This window comes from Emys orbicularis, chromosome 7 (genome assembly GCF_028017835.1).
Source record: "Emys orbicularis isolate rEmyOrb1 chromosome 7, rEmyOrb1.hap1, whole genome shotgun sequence".
Lineage (NCBI taxonomy): Eukaryota > Metazoa > Chordata > Testudines > Emydidae > Emys > Emys orbicularis.
This window is the reverse complement of record NC_088689.1, coordinates 31,907,169-31,924,299: the sequence shown is the minus strand read 5'-3', so window position 1 is coordinate 31,924,299 and position 17,131 is coordinate 31,907,169. Positions and strand designations below refer to the sequence as shown.

Here is a 17,131-nt window from a genome sequence, read left to right as displayed (position 1 = left end):
AAAAAAAAAAGTTAGAGATTGTGTTTATTTAAAGAAACTTGAATCTTCTATGTAAAATCTCCGAGGTTAAATTTATAGATTCCTAGGTTAAATTTATAGATTCTTTCTGTGTGTGTGTGTGTGTGTGTGTGTGTGTGTGTGTGTGTGTGTGTGTGTGTGAAATTCCACCTAATTTCTAACCTTTTCCACCAACTTGCCCACATTGAGTAGCCACTCCTTACAAATACTATATTGCAGTGGCAGGATAGTGGATTAGGTAGTTGATGCAGTAGCATCATCTCTAAGCATATAATTTGATGTCCTTCTGGTGAAGTTAAAACAAATGTCCGTTGCCTCATGTTAAGTTCTCAATTTAAAATGTGTGGTTACACCCATTATTGTATGAAATGTAGTTGTAGCCATGTCGGTCCCAGGATATTAGACAGATAAGGTGGGTGAGGTAATATCTGTTAGCTGTGATGCTCGGAATACCTTTCCCAGACCTGAAGAAGAGGTCTGTGTGGCTCAAAAGCTTGTCTTTCTCACCAACTTCTGTTGGTGCAATAAAAGATATTACCTCACCCACCTTGTCTCTCTGGTTATACCCATTTCAGCCCTCAACAAATCCTTGAACTGTAGCTAGCGCTTTGTGAGTAAAACTAGAACCAGCGTTTCTTCTCCAAATATGAAATTTGTCATTTTAATTTGAGGTCAAATTAATCCTTAAAGATTCAAAAAGCAGAAGGTAAATAAAAAAGAATCTCAAATTAATAAGGCTTAATCATGGTATTTAAAAGAAATCTCTTCAGGTTTTTTTGGTGCCTGACTCCATATTTTTGAACACTTGAGGCTGGCAATACTGCCCCTCTTAGCTCTCTTGATTTGCCTTGCACCCTGTTGTGTACCTTTATAATCTGAGAGTTTGCCTCTGCACTGTTAAACTTCCATAGAGGAAAGCAACAATGTTCTGCTGGGAAGATCTGGTTGCCTGAGCACTGATTGCTTCTGCACCATATATGCTCAGAGCAGCACTATGTCAGAAAATGAAGGCAGAAGCTGGAAACAAAGAAATACAATTTTAAAACTCTGCATGTCACTCTTTCTCTCCCCCTTCCTCCCCCCCCAAATGTGTGTGGGAGGAGGGGTTATTTCCAAACCCTAATTAAATGTAGAGAATGTTATTGGGGTAAGAGTTGTACACACCTGTTTAGAGAGAAGTAGATGTTAAAACTCTTACCATATACTATTTTCAACAGTCACATGTATTATCCCTTTTAACAGTATATTTACAAATATCACAATTATAATTTATCTTGTTTTATTATAAATGTTAAAAAGTATCATGGAGGAAAACCGTATAACTGGTAATGCTGAAGTAATACAATGTATGAAGTGTGCTTGTGTTATGAAATGATTACATTGTAACAGTGTTTTTCTTTCTGTCTCTTTTTCTTTTAGGACCGGAATAGGCCCTATGACACTTTTAACTTGCACTCTTTGGAAAATTCCTTAATGGATATGATAAGGACTGACCATGAGCCTCTGAAAGGTAAACACTACCCTCCCAGTGGCCCACCAATGAGTTTCGCAGATATAATGTGGAGGAATCATTTTACAGGTTAGGAATATTCATATGTCCATGCTTGCTTGGTGTTTAAACAAAAAAAATCAACTTTTCAATAATTGCTATACATTTTCTGCTAGTAAAGCAAGTGGTGAATATTTAAAGCTGCTATTTGCCCATCTAAAAAATATGACTCAATAATCTCAGATGACCAAGGCTAAATGTGTATGAATGTAGTATGCCATATGTGCAAGATGATGAATTCCAATGTTATCTAAGCTTTAGTTTTAGAGGCTTGTTTCTGTTTTCAGTCTTAAAAAATTGCTCAGTAAGGTTTTCAACTTCAGTCTTCTATTTCAGAAAACAAGCAATTAACAAGAGTCCAGTTCAATTTTTAATTTTGTGTAACTTTTTTTTAAAGTAATAGGCCATTGTGCATGAATCATTAAGTTAGAAGATGGCTATCTAAAATATTCCCTTTATCATGGATATTAAAACAGAATTTAAAGAATATCTTTTTTTTACACACACACACACACACACACACACACACACACACACACACACACACACACACGTATCGTAGCAACTGTAGTAATATTTGTGTGATCAGGTGTGAGATCCAAGTTTGACAGCTGGTATTGTGATCTCCAGACTGGCATTGTTGTGAAAGCACTATGCTCAGCAATAGAGGTTTTTTATGTCTCACCTACCCAGACAGTTGAGTGATAGTGCTGACAAGCTCCAAAGTATGATGGCTGTGACACAGGACTGCATGTGTAGTGGCAAAAAACTGAAGGAATGGAACTTTGAGTAAAGAGAACTCAGTGGGGAAAAAAAGTTTAAAGAGGTGTATCAAAAGGAAAAATATTTCTTGCTAGTGTGATTTATACACAGTAGATTGTATTGTATTGTATTGTCTGATGCAAGAATTGAAATGGTCATGTGTACGCTACTCAATTAGGATGTGACATATAGGAACAGACTACTCGTCCATCAAGTAATCAAGTACAATATCCTGACTTGAGCAGTTGTTACTACCCAACACTTTCATTATCTCTGCATGTAGAACTACAATTGTTGTTGGTGCTAAAGTTGGGTGATAATTGCAATTAGCTCAATATTTGCTCACTCAAAGACTGTTACTACTTTCCATCCTCAAAGTAAAAATCCTTAGCAATTTTGAAACAAGGATGTGCAGCTATTCTCAAGTTTAACAAGTCCGCAAAGATTATAAAAAGATAGATGGATCTGTAGATTGATTTGCATGAATTAGTAAACAAAAAGTTCCCCAGACCATAGATATAGATTGTGTGTGTGTGTGTGTGTGTGTGTGTGTGTGTGTGTGTGTGTGTGTGTGTACTAGAATTAAAACCCAAATGGATGGATTGTAAGTAGTGTAACTTATTTGTTTGATGGATGCTGGGAAATATTGATGATTACTTCTGCTGCAGGAGCACATCTGTCCTTTCAACTGCCGGGGTACAGATTAAACTACTTCTGCCACTCAGCTAATGCCACATGAGTGAGTGGTCTGGGGAACTTTTTGTTTACTAATTCATGCAATTGTAGTTATACATGCAGAGATAATGAAAAGGGATCTAGAGGTCATAGTGGATCACAAGATAAATATGTGTCAACAGAGTAACATTGTTGCAAAAAAAGCTAACATCATTCTGGGATGTATTAGCAGGAGTGTTTTAAGCAAGACACAAGAAGTAATTCTTCTACTCTACTCCATGCTGATTAGCCTCAGCTGGAGTATCGTTTCCAGTTCTGAACACCACATTTCAAGAAAGATGTGGACAAATTAGAGAGAGTCTACAGAAAAGCAACAAAAATGATTAAAGGTCTAGAAAACATGACCTATGAGGGAAGATTGAAAAAATAGGTTTGTTTAGTCTGGAGGAAAGAAGATGGAGGGGGAAGGAACATAACAGTTTTCAAGTACATAAAATGTTGTTATAAGGAGGAAGGGAAAAAATTGTTCTAATCTCTGAAGATAGGACAAGAAGCAGTGGGCTTAAATTGCAGCAAGCGTGATTTACGTTGGACATTAGGAAAAAATTCCTAACTTTTAGGGTAGTTAGGCACTGGAATAAATTGCCTGGGGAGATTGTGGAATCTCCGTCATTGGAGATCTTTAAGACCAGGTTAGACAAACACCTGTCAGGGATGGTCTAGACCAGGGGTCAGCAACCTTTCAGAAGTGCTGTGCCGAGTCTTCATTTAATCACTCTAATTTAAGGTTTCCCGTGCCAGTGATACATTTTAATGTTTTTAGAAGGTCTCTTTCTAGAAGTGTATAATATATAACTAAACTATTGTTGTATGTAAAATAAATAAGGTTTTTAAAATATTTAAGAAGTTTCATTTAAATTTAAAATGCAGAGCCCCCCAGTCCGGTGCCCAGGACCCGGGCAGTGTGAGTACCACTGAAAATCAGCTTGCGTGCCACCTTCGGCACGCGTGCCATAGGTTGCCTACCCCTGGTCTAGACAATACTCAGCCCTGCCATGAGTGCAGGCGACTGAACTAGATGACTTCTCAAGGTCCCTTCCAGTCCTATGATTGTATTAGAGAGACACACAGACACGCACACCAATAAATATTTGAGGGCAGCAGGAACTAAATTTTTCCACTGTTATTGATCTAAGATCCAGGTATCCATGGTGAGACTGGTGAGTTGGTTTCTAAGTAAAACAGCTACAGTATGTGTAAAAAGCTAATAAATATATCTTTATGTGGAATACAAAAAAAGTTTCAGAACAGGCAAATCTGAATCAGCGGTCATGGATAACGTTTTGTGTTCTGTGCAAAGGGTAGTTGCCAAGTCATCAGCAAGGATGGAACATGTTCTCCTAACCAGTCAGATCTAGTAGGTGGAGTTTTTCACAGATGCTGCTATCCAGGGCCAGCATTGGTAGGAAATCCAGAAGAACTTTCAAACTGCAAACTGTCTGGATCTGTGGGGCCATGTGACTTTAGTCAAGGTGGGCCAGGCAGATAGTTCTTCAAAGTGTTTCCCTCTGCCCACAAACATAATCTGTCTTCCTAGGATTCAACTTCAGGCAGTTCTTCCTCTTCTGTAGATGCTGGAGTGTGTTCTGTCTTGTTCAAACAAGCTACTACAGATCATTTCATGGGGAGTAATACTCTCATAGTAAGTAACTGAAAGCTTCAGAGAGACTGACGGGTGGTTTAAGACTATACTCTCAGTAAGTGGGCATGTCTCATTTAGTTCACTAGGTAGAGCTACCACTCTAAAATCCAAACATTTCAAGTTTGTTTCAACTGAGATGGATCTCTCCCAAATTAGGGTATCTTGCATTTAAGAAGATTACCTTTTTAGTTAATGAATTGCTCACCCTTGGTAAAGTAGGCTAATTTGCCTAAATTACTCTTGCTAGTATGCACTTGTATATCAATTGGCTTTATTAATCAGACTAGTTTTAGTATTGTACAAGCTTTCAAACAGATGGGAGAGGTGAAAAGACAAATAGCAAAAGCACTGTTTTTGGAAAATAGAGGCAAGCATTAGCTCATTCTAGTAAAAAGTTTCACTCTGCCTTCCAAACTATACAAATCTTGGAAGCTTCAGGCCTGTTGCAGAGCCAATATGACTATTTCAGAGAAAATGTCAGCCTGCCAGTGGGCAATGAACAAACTTTTCAGCAAATGTTCAGACTTCTTTGAGATGGCCTATGCATATTCACACTTATGTGATACCTTGCTCCTAGTACTGCAGAGCTTCAGAAATCTTCTGGGAAAATAGCGTCTACGAGGGCCACAGTCGCCCTGTTGTTTGCCAATAGACTTTTGAAGTAGAGATAATAAAAGAGGAAGTGTGGCCCCCAACTGCTTCTGTTCCTTCCTTTTCAAGGGCCAGATGGGAATGTAGGGATTTTCTCTCTGCCTAAATTTTTTTGACTTTTTTACCCCGATGGAGGGGTGTGGGGTGGTGGTGGGAGGTGATTCTAAATTCTTTTGGGTGTACTTTAGTTGTGCCATTATATATCTAGGCCAAGATTTTCAAAAATAGAACCATAAAGTTAGGTCAAAAATCTTGGTCCTAGTTTTTACTTTGAAGTAGGGTTCTGGAGTACAACCAGAAGGTCTAATTGACTTTAAGGATTCAGATCTGAAGGGCAGAATGAAGTGGTGTGTGATATATTGCTCCCTCCTTGGAGATATCTAAGCCCCTTGTGCTCTGCCATTTGTTCTATGTGGAGAAAATCCATTCCTGGATCATTGCACTTGTAAGGCCTTCAATCAGAGGCCTGTACTAAAAGGCAGTGAAGGCACCATGCCTTTCTTGGCTCTGACCTATGATCAGGTGTTTGTCCACTTTGTGCTGGGATACTTTGAGTTTGTCTCCTTTGTGCTTGGTGCCAACAAAATTGGTAGAGGACGGACAGGAAAAGTGCAAAGGGATCTTCAGTGCCGGAGTTCTCAGCACCAACCTGGAAAAAGGGGAAAAAAAAAAAAAACTTAATGTGTCTAGAGAGTATGCAGTTGAGTTATTTGTCATGGCACTGCCAATGCAAGGGACTCATTCAGCTTTACTCATTTTCCTGGTCACTAGGATTCCTGGTTCTTCTCCAGTGATAGTCAATATTAGTCTTTTGGTACTATCTCCAGAGCATAGACTGGTTCTTTTGAGTGCACTTTTCTGGGGAAAACTCAATATCCAATTCTGATGAGGCTGTACTCCGACAGAGTCTCTGATACTCTGTTCTGTGAGTTGTCCCAGTCTGCCTGGGCTTATAGGCTGTCAGGGACAGCTCTTGGATCAGGAGTGCTCAATATCCTGGGCTCTTACTCTCTTGGGCTCCAAGGAGTTCTCTCAGATTCTCCAGCCTCTTGGGGCACCTTCCCTTGCCCTCCCTCTTGCCCAGTGGCTAGCTGGCCATACTGATAATTTTCCTTTGCAACCATCAGGATCTGGGGATCCTCACTTTCTTCATCTCCCAAGTCAGTTAAGGTGCCATTTCCCCAGTCACTTCTTGTGCCACCTAGACCAGTTGGCCTTGTCCCCTCTTTTGGCCAATGTTCCTAACCAGCTGTCATATTCAGAGGAGGAAGAAGGGGAAAGGAATTGGAACAACCATTTTTATAGTGAGCAAAAGGGGATTTCTTCAGCCTCAAAACTTCTAAGCATATATGTGTGACAGACTTGCAAATATCCTATAATATCCTGAACAAATATTATAGCTTTAAGATAAACCTTATTGAATTAGGGTTAATACCTTTTGAGGTACATTGTATTAAAATGCAATTGTGTATGTGCTGTTGTGGCACTGTGTGTATGTTCTTCAGTACAGAGGAGTGATCCTAATGAACATCCTCCATTACCAGCCTTTGAAGTTCCCCTGGGAGGAGGGAAGCATATACTAGTTCAAACTGGATTCTCCAGAGACCGAGACAAAGAAAAGACTTTTGGATAAATAACTTTAGTTTATACTAACTGAAGGCCTTCTTCCCGATCCAGCAAATGGACAGGATCCCTGGCCCACAGAGGACCCCAGTGGTTAGGGGACGATTGGAAGGATTTGGCCTACTGAGGCCTCATAAGACAATGTACTTGTTCTGAGCTGAAGCTCTGATGGACTTGTAACCACAAGGATGCCCTTAGGGTGGTGTATTAAACTGCATTTCCCAGAGTCAGTATGAAAGTTGGGAGGAATTCTGCTGAGCTTATTAGCATGCATGTAGGTTCTTTTATTGTTTTTTAATACGTTTTCTCTGTAATGCTTTTTACCTTAAGAATAAAGTTGGCTTGCTTAGGAACTGCTACATGGTACCTTACATCTGTAGCAATTGGACTGTTACCTGCCTCTGAAGAGAAAGTAAGCAGGTGTCCTGTCTGTGCAGGAAAGGACACAGTGAAGGCAGGGGAACTGTCCAGTCTGGGAATACCACAGTCAGAAGGGAGAGAGACTCGCATCTCCGTCTGAGAGGAGAAACAGTTGGGGAGCTGAAAGCCAAGAGTGGGTATCCTTACTGAACCACTGAGTGGAAATTTGCAGTTGCAGTTTCTCTGAACTGAGACAATATAGTCACTGTTTCTCTTTCACAACCACTTTCAGGAAGTTTCCGGGGCTATTACAACATATATCCAGGGGACCTGGATTTGGAATGTTTATTTGACCAGGAAAAGATAAACTGGGAGTTTGACATCTGAAAATCCTAAAAGAAAAGGAAATGCTCTCCCTATTAATGATGAGCTACTGGACATGGCTAAGGATATTTGGTTGATATTAGCCTTGTTCACAGCCAGATGTAAGAGGGCAGATGGCTTTTATCAGGTGCCAGGATAGAGGGGGTAATATATCTTAACCTGCCCTTCTTCTAGCTCATTAATGGTGTCAGAGCTGATGAAAGGAGGAGAGGTTCCAAGACAAGTTTGGGCTATCATATCAGACAAGGATACTAAAAAGATTTGCTTTTGGATGAGGGAAGGGTACTTTGAGTATCTCAGTAGCCAAATTCTGTCATGAGCAAGATACCAATTTAATCTTATGGGCCACCTTCTTGAGGAGCAGATAAAGTAGCTGGTGACTAAGGAGCATGTAGTATCCACCCACATCCTACTGGCAGTTGAAGTTGCTTCAGACTATTCATGGCATCAGCTATTTCTTTCAAATGATACTTTTGCCTCTTTTTGAATTAGGCCTTTCATCTAAAGCTTGGTCTTATGTGAGTCCTCCTGTTCAAGGGGGGAAGAGTCTTTTCAGCCTCAAGATGGGCAAGATGCTGGAGAAAATGGAAGGACATCAATTCCACAGCTAGGTCTTTCTGACTCTTCCAACATGGTCAAAGAGAAAGGCTCGCACATTCTCTTCTTGTGTCATCCTCAGGCTTCCAGCCTCAATTCATGAAGATATCACCGCAAAAACATCGGAAGAGGCAATAGTAAACATCTGTGATGAGGCAGCTGAACAGTGATGGGTCAGCAGAGTGGTGTGCTGAATCTGCTACCGTGTTGTTGGTTTTTCCCTCTGTTGTGCTCAGGAACATGCAAAGTCATCAGCAGGAGATTCTGTGGCAATTCAGAGGAGAGTTAGAAAGAGCGGGCCACAGAAGCAGGATGTCTGGCCTCTAGGAAAAGTGTGGTATATGAAGGCAAGTTGAATGATATTGAGACCCCGCACATGCTAGAGGCATACAGCCTTAGCAGATGAAGTACCTACGGTGCATGCCTCAGTGCCCCAGTTGTACCCTAGTTATTGGGGACTTGCAAGACAAGGTTTGGTACTGCAGCACGTTAAAGACCTCACAAAAGATCTACAATTACATATTTAATTACCATAGAGTGCTGGGTACAAGAGATGCCTGGCTTGGATATACAGTTTAGATCTTCCCCATGTTGCCTCTTACCCCGTTTTAGTGATCCTCCCTAGGCAAAATTGCTCAGAGCAGCCAGGGCCGGCTCTGGCTTTTTTGCCGCCCCAGGCAAAAAAGCCTCTGGCCGCCCCCCCCCCCACCCCCCCCGCGGGGGGGGGGAGGGAGGGCGGCCGGAGCCCCGGGGGGAGGGCGGCGAGCCCCGGCGGGGGCTCGGCTCTCCCCCGGGCGGCCAGAGCGCCGGGGGCAGGGCGGCGAGCCCCGGCTGGGGCTCGGCTCTCTCCCCAGCGGCCAGAGCGCCGGGGGCAGGGCGGCGAGCCCCGGCTGGGGCTCGGCTCTCTCCCCAGCGGCCAGAGCGCCGGGGGCAGGGCGGCGAGAGGGCGGCGAGCAGAGCACTACTACTAAGGGACATAAATCTGTGCATGTGACCTCAGCTGACTGGATTTAGGTTACTGACTCCACATGTTCCAGCAGAGAAGGGAATTTATTTATTTATTTTAATAATTGCATCTTTACCAGGATACTCTCCAGTTACACAATGACCGGTAATGTAGAAGACTAGGAATAAGGGCAGCCAGATTTTCAGCACATTGTTGCTTATTCAACCTATACACATTTAATACTTACACAGCACTGTACCAACATACTGGGCAAAAGAATTACAACAGTAACAGCAGCAGTGCTATAGTTAATGGTCTGCTGTATTTCCATAATAAACATTTTAGAGACTTACAAAAATTCAACTCCATTTGGATGCTTCCGAATTTTAAGAGTATCAAGAAGCAACTATAATTTAAGCACCTATTTCTAACCTACAATGTGTCAACCTAATGTGTGCTCACAGAACATGGAGACTACTGTTTACCACAACCAGACATGAGGATCTATTCATCATAGTTGTCATGGTATGCGATCATTTTCTCACTGTACAAATGAACATTATGGTGACCTGCACTGTACATGTCTGACAACCACCAGTTATGAGAATAGTTTGTATTAATGTGAAGAAGCAGAGGCCTAGACAGTTTAAAAGCTTGTTACTGAGTAAGTTCTTCTAACTTGCATTGAATAGACAAGAAGATATGCTGTTCCTGAGTAGTGAAAGCCAGCATCAAGAGAGAGCAATAAAATATTTATTGACAAGCCACATATTCCTCATAGCCAAAATACTTGTGCTGCTGTTATATAGATGCCACATGCAATATGTGAGGATCTGCAAGCAGCAGAAGTATATTTAGCTCATAAAGGGTCACAGTTTTCATAACATTACTGTATCTAGTACATCAATTTTACAATAAATCCTACTGAATAGGAAAATAAAACAGGAATTATGGCTTCAGTCAAAGGGGATAGGCAAGTCTTCCCTCCACCCCCCATGTACATATCTTATGTGTAGCATCAACACTGTGTTAGACATCTTGGTTAAGCTTCTTTTATTCAAAGTTGAAAGAGGGCAAATTCATAACCTTACTAGAGAAAAATTAGCCTCCCCCACAAATATTTTTTAAAATATTGCATAATTTTCTTTATAAGATGCTGGATTTTAAAGTAGGAAGGAGAAAATTGAGTTATCGGAGCTGCAGATGCACATGAAGCCATAAATCAATGAAAGGATGTGGCAGGGAAGATTTTAAAAAGTATCAGTTAATGTCTGCATCCCCAACCTAACAAAGAGACAAATAAAAGACTCAGCATCTAGGGAAACATGTCAGAGAATAGATACACTGGATGTAGGCCAATAAGTGGTAAACATGCTCATGGCAGTTACATTAGATAAGTTTGATTTTTATTTATTTTTTTAAGAAGAGGGTTATAAACCCTCAAGCTTCAGGGCAGAACCAGACAACTATATGGTTTTATCGGGACGTCTGGTCACCCTAGACTAGATGGACCATTCATTTGATCCAGGAAGGCAATAAGTGTCCACACACAGGTGGAAAAAGAAAAGAAAAAAAGTCCTTTAGCCCAGTGCAAAGATTAAAGGAAACATGTATTTTGTTTCCCTTTGAACAAACTACTGAACTAGCCTCTTTTTTCCCCCCCTCAGTGTCCCTTCTTCATCAATGTTTACAGGAAGGGCACTGGTAGGGTGCGTCAAGGGAATGAGACATTAAGAAGTGGATAGTATGCTGGAATTAGTTTTTCTACAGCAAGTGTTGTGAAGAATTGACCAGTGAATACTATTTTTAGAACTGAGATTCCAACGTAAAACAATTTAGGAACATTCATTTCACTTGAATGGGGAAATTGTGAAATTTAGTGCAACATAAATAAAGTTCAGCTTCAGATTGAGAGAACACAAATATACGATCCTGTCTCATTTCCTCTCACCTTCCTTCGGTCATGCCACAAGACTCTAATTTCTTTGCCAAAGCATTCTCCATAGAATTAGAACAGAAAGTGGGCTTCAAGGTAAAAGCCAGCAATTAACTGAAGAGTAGGATGTAAAATTGACTGTCCCTTCTGTGACAGATGCCACTGTACTCACAAAACCTATGAGATTAATTAACAATATAGCCTGGATAAACTAAACAACTTAAATAATTGTACAAGTTGTACATATGACCCCTGTGGAATCACTATAAGGACTAGAGAAGTAATATTGTTGCTATTTATATATTTGTAGATGGATGGAAAGGGAATAGCAGTTACATGTACAATTTACAATAATTAGATAGAATTATTCTAGTTGCCATACCAACTACAGAGATTTATTCTCCAATGTTATTCTTGACTACGTTTCAGAATACTGGAAGCGAAGATACCACAACATGGCCTTTAAAAATGTATTCAAATCACACTTGTTTTTAAAGGAGATCAGTCATTTTTTTGGCTTCTAAAGAGATTTCTAATAAGAAACAAAGTTTTCATCCCTAGAAAAATGTATCTTTGTCTAGAATAACTTCAAATTATAAAACATTAAAACTTTAAAATATTTTTATTGACTGAAATAACACAACATAACAGGAAGGAGAATAAAGATCTGATAAGAGAGAAAAATACCGGTAGTTTATTGTTTGGTAGTTTACATGGGTCCTATTGTATATGGAGGCAAAGGAGGGCTTTGCTACAGAACACTGTCTTAGCTTAGTCTCCACTAACCCAGTAAGCCTTTTAAAAACAGGTAAATCTCTCTATTACCATTGCAAACAATATAGAATTAAATGCACAAGGCAATATTAATGTGATATAGCACTGAAAATTTAGATGAAAGGCAGGACATTCAAAGTTATTAAAGTTTGCTTGGAAAACATCTTGCCTCTGAGTATCTGATGTATATGTAGTCAGAGTCTCAATTCAACAATCACAGACTAACATAGGTATATGGGAAAGTGTTCAGCAAATATTATTTTGCAATGATGTGCTAAGTGGCAACAGGGAAATAGAAAATAGTGTACAGACTATTTCTAAGTTTTCACAAACAGTAAAACCCACCTTAGTAACTATGATTTGAGTGTGTTGTCTCTGCATATTTATACTTGAGGAATATGCCTCCTGGTGCCTGTGAACAGAAGCCTTTTCTTCTGTAAAGCTGAGGCACTTCTTCCAAGGCCCACATATTTAACAGAGCTTATCGCTGCTCTCAGGGCCGGCTCCAGGCACCAGGCAACCAAGCTGGTGCTTGGGGTGGCACCTGGAGGGGGGCGGCGCGGCGCTCGGGCCGCCCGGGAGAGCGGGGCCACAGCCGGGCTCACCGCCCTCCCCCCGGCACTCTGGCCGCCCTCCCCCCCCCGCGCCCTCCCCCCGGCTTTGCAGAGCACTACTACTAAGGGACATGGCTTCTGATTTCAAATTGGATGGACTCCAAGGAAATAAGAAGCAACTGTCATTGGGATGGGATAAATCAAAATATATTCTTGTTTAGGCAATTGTAAACTAAAAAATTCCTAGTTTTAACCAGGAAGAACAGGTGGTACACAGGTTTCTTTACCAAAACTTTTTCTTATCTAACACTGTCCTAAGAAGGTTTACAAATGCAAACATATTTAGGACCCTTTTATAGTATTGGCAACTACATTAATCACTATTATGTAATACGAATGTTGAAGCTTTCAAGATAAATTTAGCATTGGTCATGAAATCCAATTTTAGCCACCATCATTTTTATCCATTCCTTCTGAATGTAATGTATTACAACATTAATTGAATACATAGTATAATATTATGTACTAACTTTCTTGAACAAAATGAATTGATGCATATGAGGCCGCGTTTTATGAATGTAAGAAATTCTACTTTTTACAGCTCTTAAGGTGTGCAGATCCATTGTACAGTACTATCCAAATGTGATAGCCTGCTGCCAGTCTTAATTTGTAACTAGTGTGACTATTGTGTCCTCTTATAATTTGTAACTAGTATCAACAATTACTCTGAGAGCTATGCTGACAGGGGTTCTTACTCCTGTTAGGATAACCTAAGCTGGCAGGTCAAAGGGTAGGGATCAGACCAAATGCAGTCCTTTCTTCCTCAAGGTTGGGGGTTGAGTGATAAGCCAACAACCTGTGCTCATTTTTTAAAAAAAGTTAAAATACAGAAATAAAGCAAGATAGCCATTCCAGCAAACATCATGACAAAGTGATGGACTCTTGCTTAAGAGGAATTGAGAGTCTTGGTGAACGCCACCAGGAAGCCAAGACTCTGAGAAGTTTTTTTACTAAAGCTAAAACAAACTATGAAAGTAGGTTTCTGGAACATTAGACCAATGGCTCTAACACCAAACCCATGCAGGTGATGGAGGAAATGGATGAATATAATCTCCAAATCCTTGGAATAAGCAACTGTTGATTCCAGGAGCTGAAAAAAATTCAAAAATGAAAATAGTCTTAATATATGCAGGGATTCAAAATGGTTGTTACTCTGAAGGAGTAGCTTTAATTATGACTTGCAAAGCAGAAAAATAACTTGTACACTGGGACCTAATTAACAACTGATCTCTCAAAGCTATGTTTCAAACACAATAAATTAAAATGGCAATATTATACTGAAATGGAAACTCCACAACATTAAGAAGGAAGCCAAACTTAACAGTGAGCTCTACTTCCTGAGCAAATGCAAGAAACAAAACATCATCCCCAGGGGACTCACCGTCTATAATCCTCTGACAACTACATACCACTCAGAAATTGGTCCTATAAAAATATATTACCTCAACCACCTTGTCTCTCTCATATCCTGGGACCATCATGACTACAACAACACTGCAAACAATATTTGCACCAACAAATAACTACGATGATGATATTAAAAAGTCAGTTGTACATTTGCCTTCAAACGCTGACAATTTTCTCAAACATGGCATCTGTTTAGTAATGGGGGACTTCAATGCCATGGGTGGGGGTGATAAGAGAGAGGAGAAAGCAGTGGGAAAGTATGGCTTTCGTTGCCAAAATCAGAATGGTGAAAGACTGATAGAACTGTGCTTAGTATCAAGGATCCTAATTGGCAGTAAAATGGAATTCCTTAGAGGGAGTAACCAGGAACCAGATTGACTCAACAGTGTGCTGGAAGGAAATTTAGATCTGCCCTGTGGGGTGTCTGAGCATACAAAGGAGCTGATGTGTGTCAAGCTTGAAGATCAAACTTAAGAAAAACAAAACCACCAAAAGAACCAAGAAAACTGACAGCAAAAACCTACTAGACAGGACATTACAGTAGCAATTTGAAATTGAACTGAAAAACAGATTTCAGATGGTACAAGACTTAGATCCATCACAAAAAGTCAACATTAATGTGTCATGGTGCTTTTTGCCTGACAGTACTATAGATGCCAATGACTGTAGTTTTTCCCACACAAGCAAACATCAAGACTGGATAAGTGCAGGTACGTTGAACTCTGTGAAATAAAGGAAACAAGTTAAAGCAAACATTAGCTCCTCAAAAATACTCCAGAAAAAAGCATTGGCAAAAATCTGTATGAAATAAAGGATAAAGCCATGTAAAGTAGCACAAGAAGAGATAAGAGGAAATGCATAGACAACAATGTCAAAGAAGCTGGAGTGCCTACTGAAAGAGGTGGTGATAAAACACTTTACCAACTCAACAAGGCTCTAAACGGCAAGTTTACACTAGCTTGGGGGCCATGTTAGTTGGGGGTTAGGTCCTGCTTTGAGCATGGGGTTGGACTAGATGATCTCCTGAGATCCCTTCCAACCCTGATATTCTATGATTCTATGTTAAGGATAAACAAGGAAAGACTCTAACAGAAAAAGAGCAGAGACCGATGGGCAAGCACTCTAACTCCACAAGAAACTGTTAACTTTGTCAAAGAATTTAAATAGCCAGAATTAGACATTGTAACATCTCATATCACAAGCAAAGAAGTGAAAGACTCAGTGAAAAAGTTTTAAAATCTGGGAAAGCTGCAGACCAAGTCACTAGAGAAGTGTTGAAAGCATGTGAGGATGAAACCATTGATAAAATCACTGAACTTTTCAGCAAAGCATGGGACTAGGAAAAAGCCTCTAGAACAATGGAAAAATATCATTATACTGTAGTCAAATACCAAAGAAAGATGACATAAGTAACTGCAATAACTGGTGAGGTGTTACTGCAGAAGGCTTTGCCTGTCACTGAAGGGAGTGTATCATCTTAAGCAGAAAAAAAACAAGTAGTTGAGGCAAAGCTAAGGGAGGAGCAGGCTGAATTTTTACCTAGAAAATCATGTGTAGACCAGATTTTCACCCTAAGAATAATCATCAAAGAGCATTAAATGACAGAAACAAATAATCACAAATGTATTCGATAAAAGTATTTGACGGTATCAGTCACAATTCACTCAGGAAGTGTCCTGGTATGCCAACAAAAATATCAAGACCTTATAGCAAGGTTCAACATGCATGGTTAAAGTACATGCAGACTTAAGTGAATAGTTTAATATAGATACTAGTGTCAAAAAGGATGCTTTTGCCCACCTCTCCTGTTTGGCATTGACTTCATTATGAGAAAAAGTGTAGATGGATACCATGCAGACATTGTGTGGTTCAGTAACAGTACACTAGAAGATTAAGATTTTGCTGACATATCTTCTAATTGACAGCTCAACCAACATGCAAGCAGACCAAAAGACCAGCATTGCAAGAAAAATTGGGTTAATAATTAGTTGTGAAAAAACAAATCTAATGGGAAACCCAGCAAAGCCCAACTCAAGTATTGTTAGAAGGCAAAGAAATAGAAGAGATGAGTCAATTGACATACCTTACTAGTGCAAGATAGTAGATAGTGCAAGATAGTAGAGATATCCAGAAGAAATAATATTTAGGAATTGGCGATAGCTGCATTCATCAGCTTAAAAAGATTTGTTCATTGAAAATCTACAACTTAAAGACCAAACTATGAATCTTCAACTCAAATGTTATTTCCACCTTAACATATGGACGTGAAAGCTGGAAAAACACAAATGGTATAGACAAATGTCTAAATGCATTCAAAGGCAAATGCCTCAGGGAAATACCGGTATTACGTGGAATAAATTTATAACAAATGCCAAGATTCATCAGAGTTCAACTCCTTATCTACATAGTTATCCAGAAAAGAATATGGAAATATCTGGGATGTGTCAAGAATGATGCCAGAGTGTCTGTCATGGAAGGAGTCCCTTTGGGCAGCTGGAGGAACATGTAAAAAGGGCCAACTAAAAGAATCCACAGTCCTTGGAAAGGGAAAACTTATGAGACATAACACAGAGGACTTGCAGAGAGCAGCTCAGAATAGATGAGGGGAGGGGAGGGGGCTATGGGAGGAGCCCTTTTTGTGCCCTAAGCAACGTCGCATGGCATGGGAAAGATTCAGAGATTGACAATAAGCTTTTCGTAATGGAGACAGATACAATTTTTGCAGCCTAAATATACCAATTACAGATGTAGTAGCAAAGTACATAATTGAAACTATGCAGATAAGTGTGAAACTAAGACTAGCAAACTGAAAATGGCAGGTGTGACTTGAGTACAAATATTGATTAAATAGTTTTCAGAAGACTTTTTTTTTTATGTGACATGAATGAGACGTGAGTGTCCATGCCTAATTTTCAACTCCTAGCATCTTTTGTTCCAGACTTCTCTTGCTGCATTTCTGCCTGTTGCTTTCAAAGTTAATTAATAAGAGGAGCTGTTTTGGTATTCCATGGTGTTGACACTATAACTGGGTATGTGGTATAGTTCTTTAGGAGTGCAAGTATAATACTTGATCTCCAAAATTGATGACTTTCCAAATCAGTCATACCTACTTTTTAACACAATCTTCTCCTTG

At 39.9% G+C, this 17,131-nt stretch overlaps 1 protein-coding gene across 5 annotated transcripts in view; it reads left to right on the top strand.

The window, feature by feature from the left end:
• CPEB3 (cytoplasmic polyadenylation element binding protein 3) overlaps positions 1-17,131 on the top strand; it is a 166,804-nt gene that overhangs the window by 46,565 nt on the left and 103,108 nt on the right. For 3 of the 5 annotated variants that reach the window (XM_065407238.1, XM_065407240.1, XM_065407239.1), the window contains one exon: positions 1,438-1,597. In XM_065407238.1, the coding sequence (XP_065263310.1) occupies positions 1,438-1,597 (160 nt within the window). The remainder of the gene's footprint in view (positions 1-1,437; positions 1,598-17,131) is intronic. The other 2 variants (XM_065407242.1, XM_065407241.1) reach the window with 1 other exon arrangement.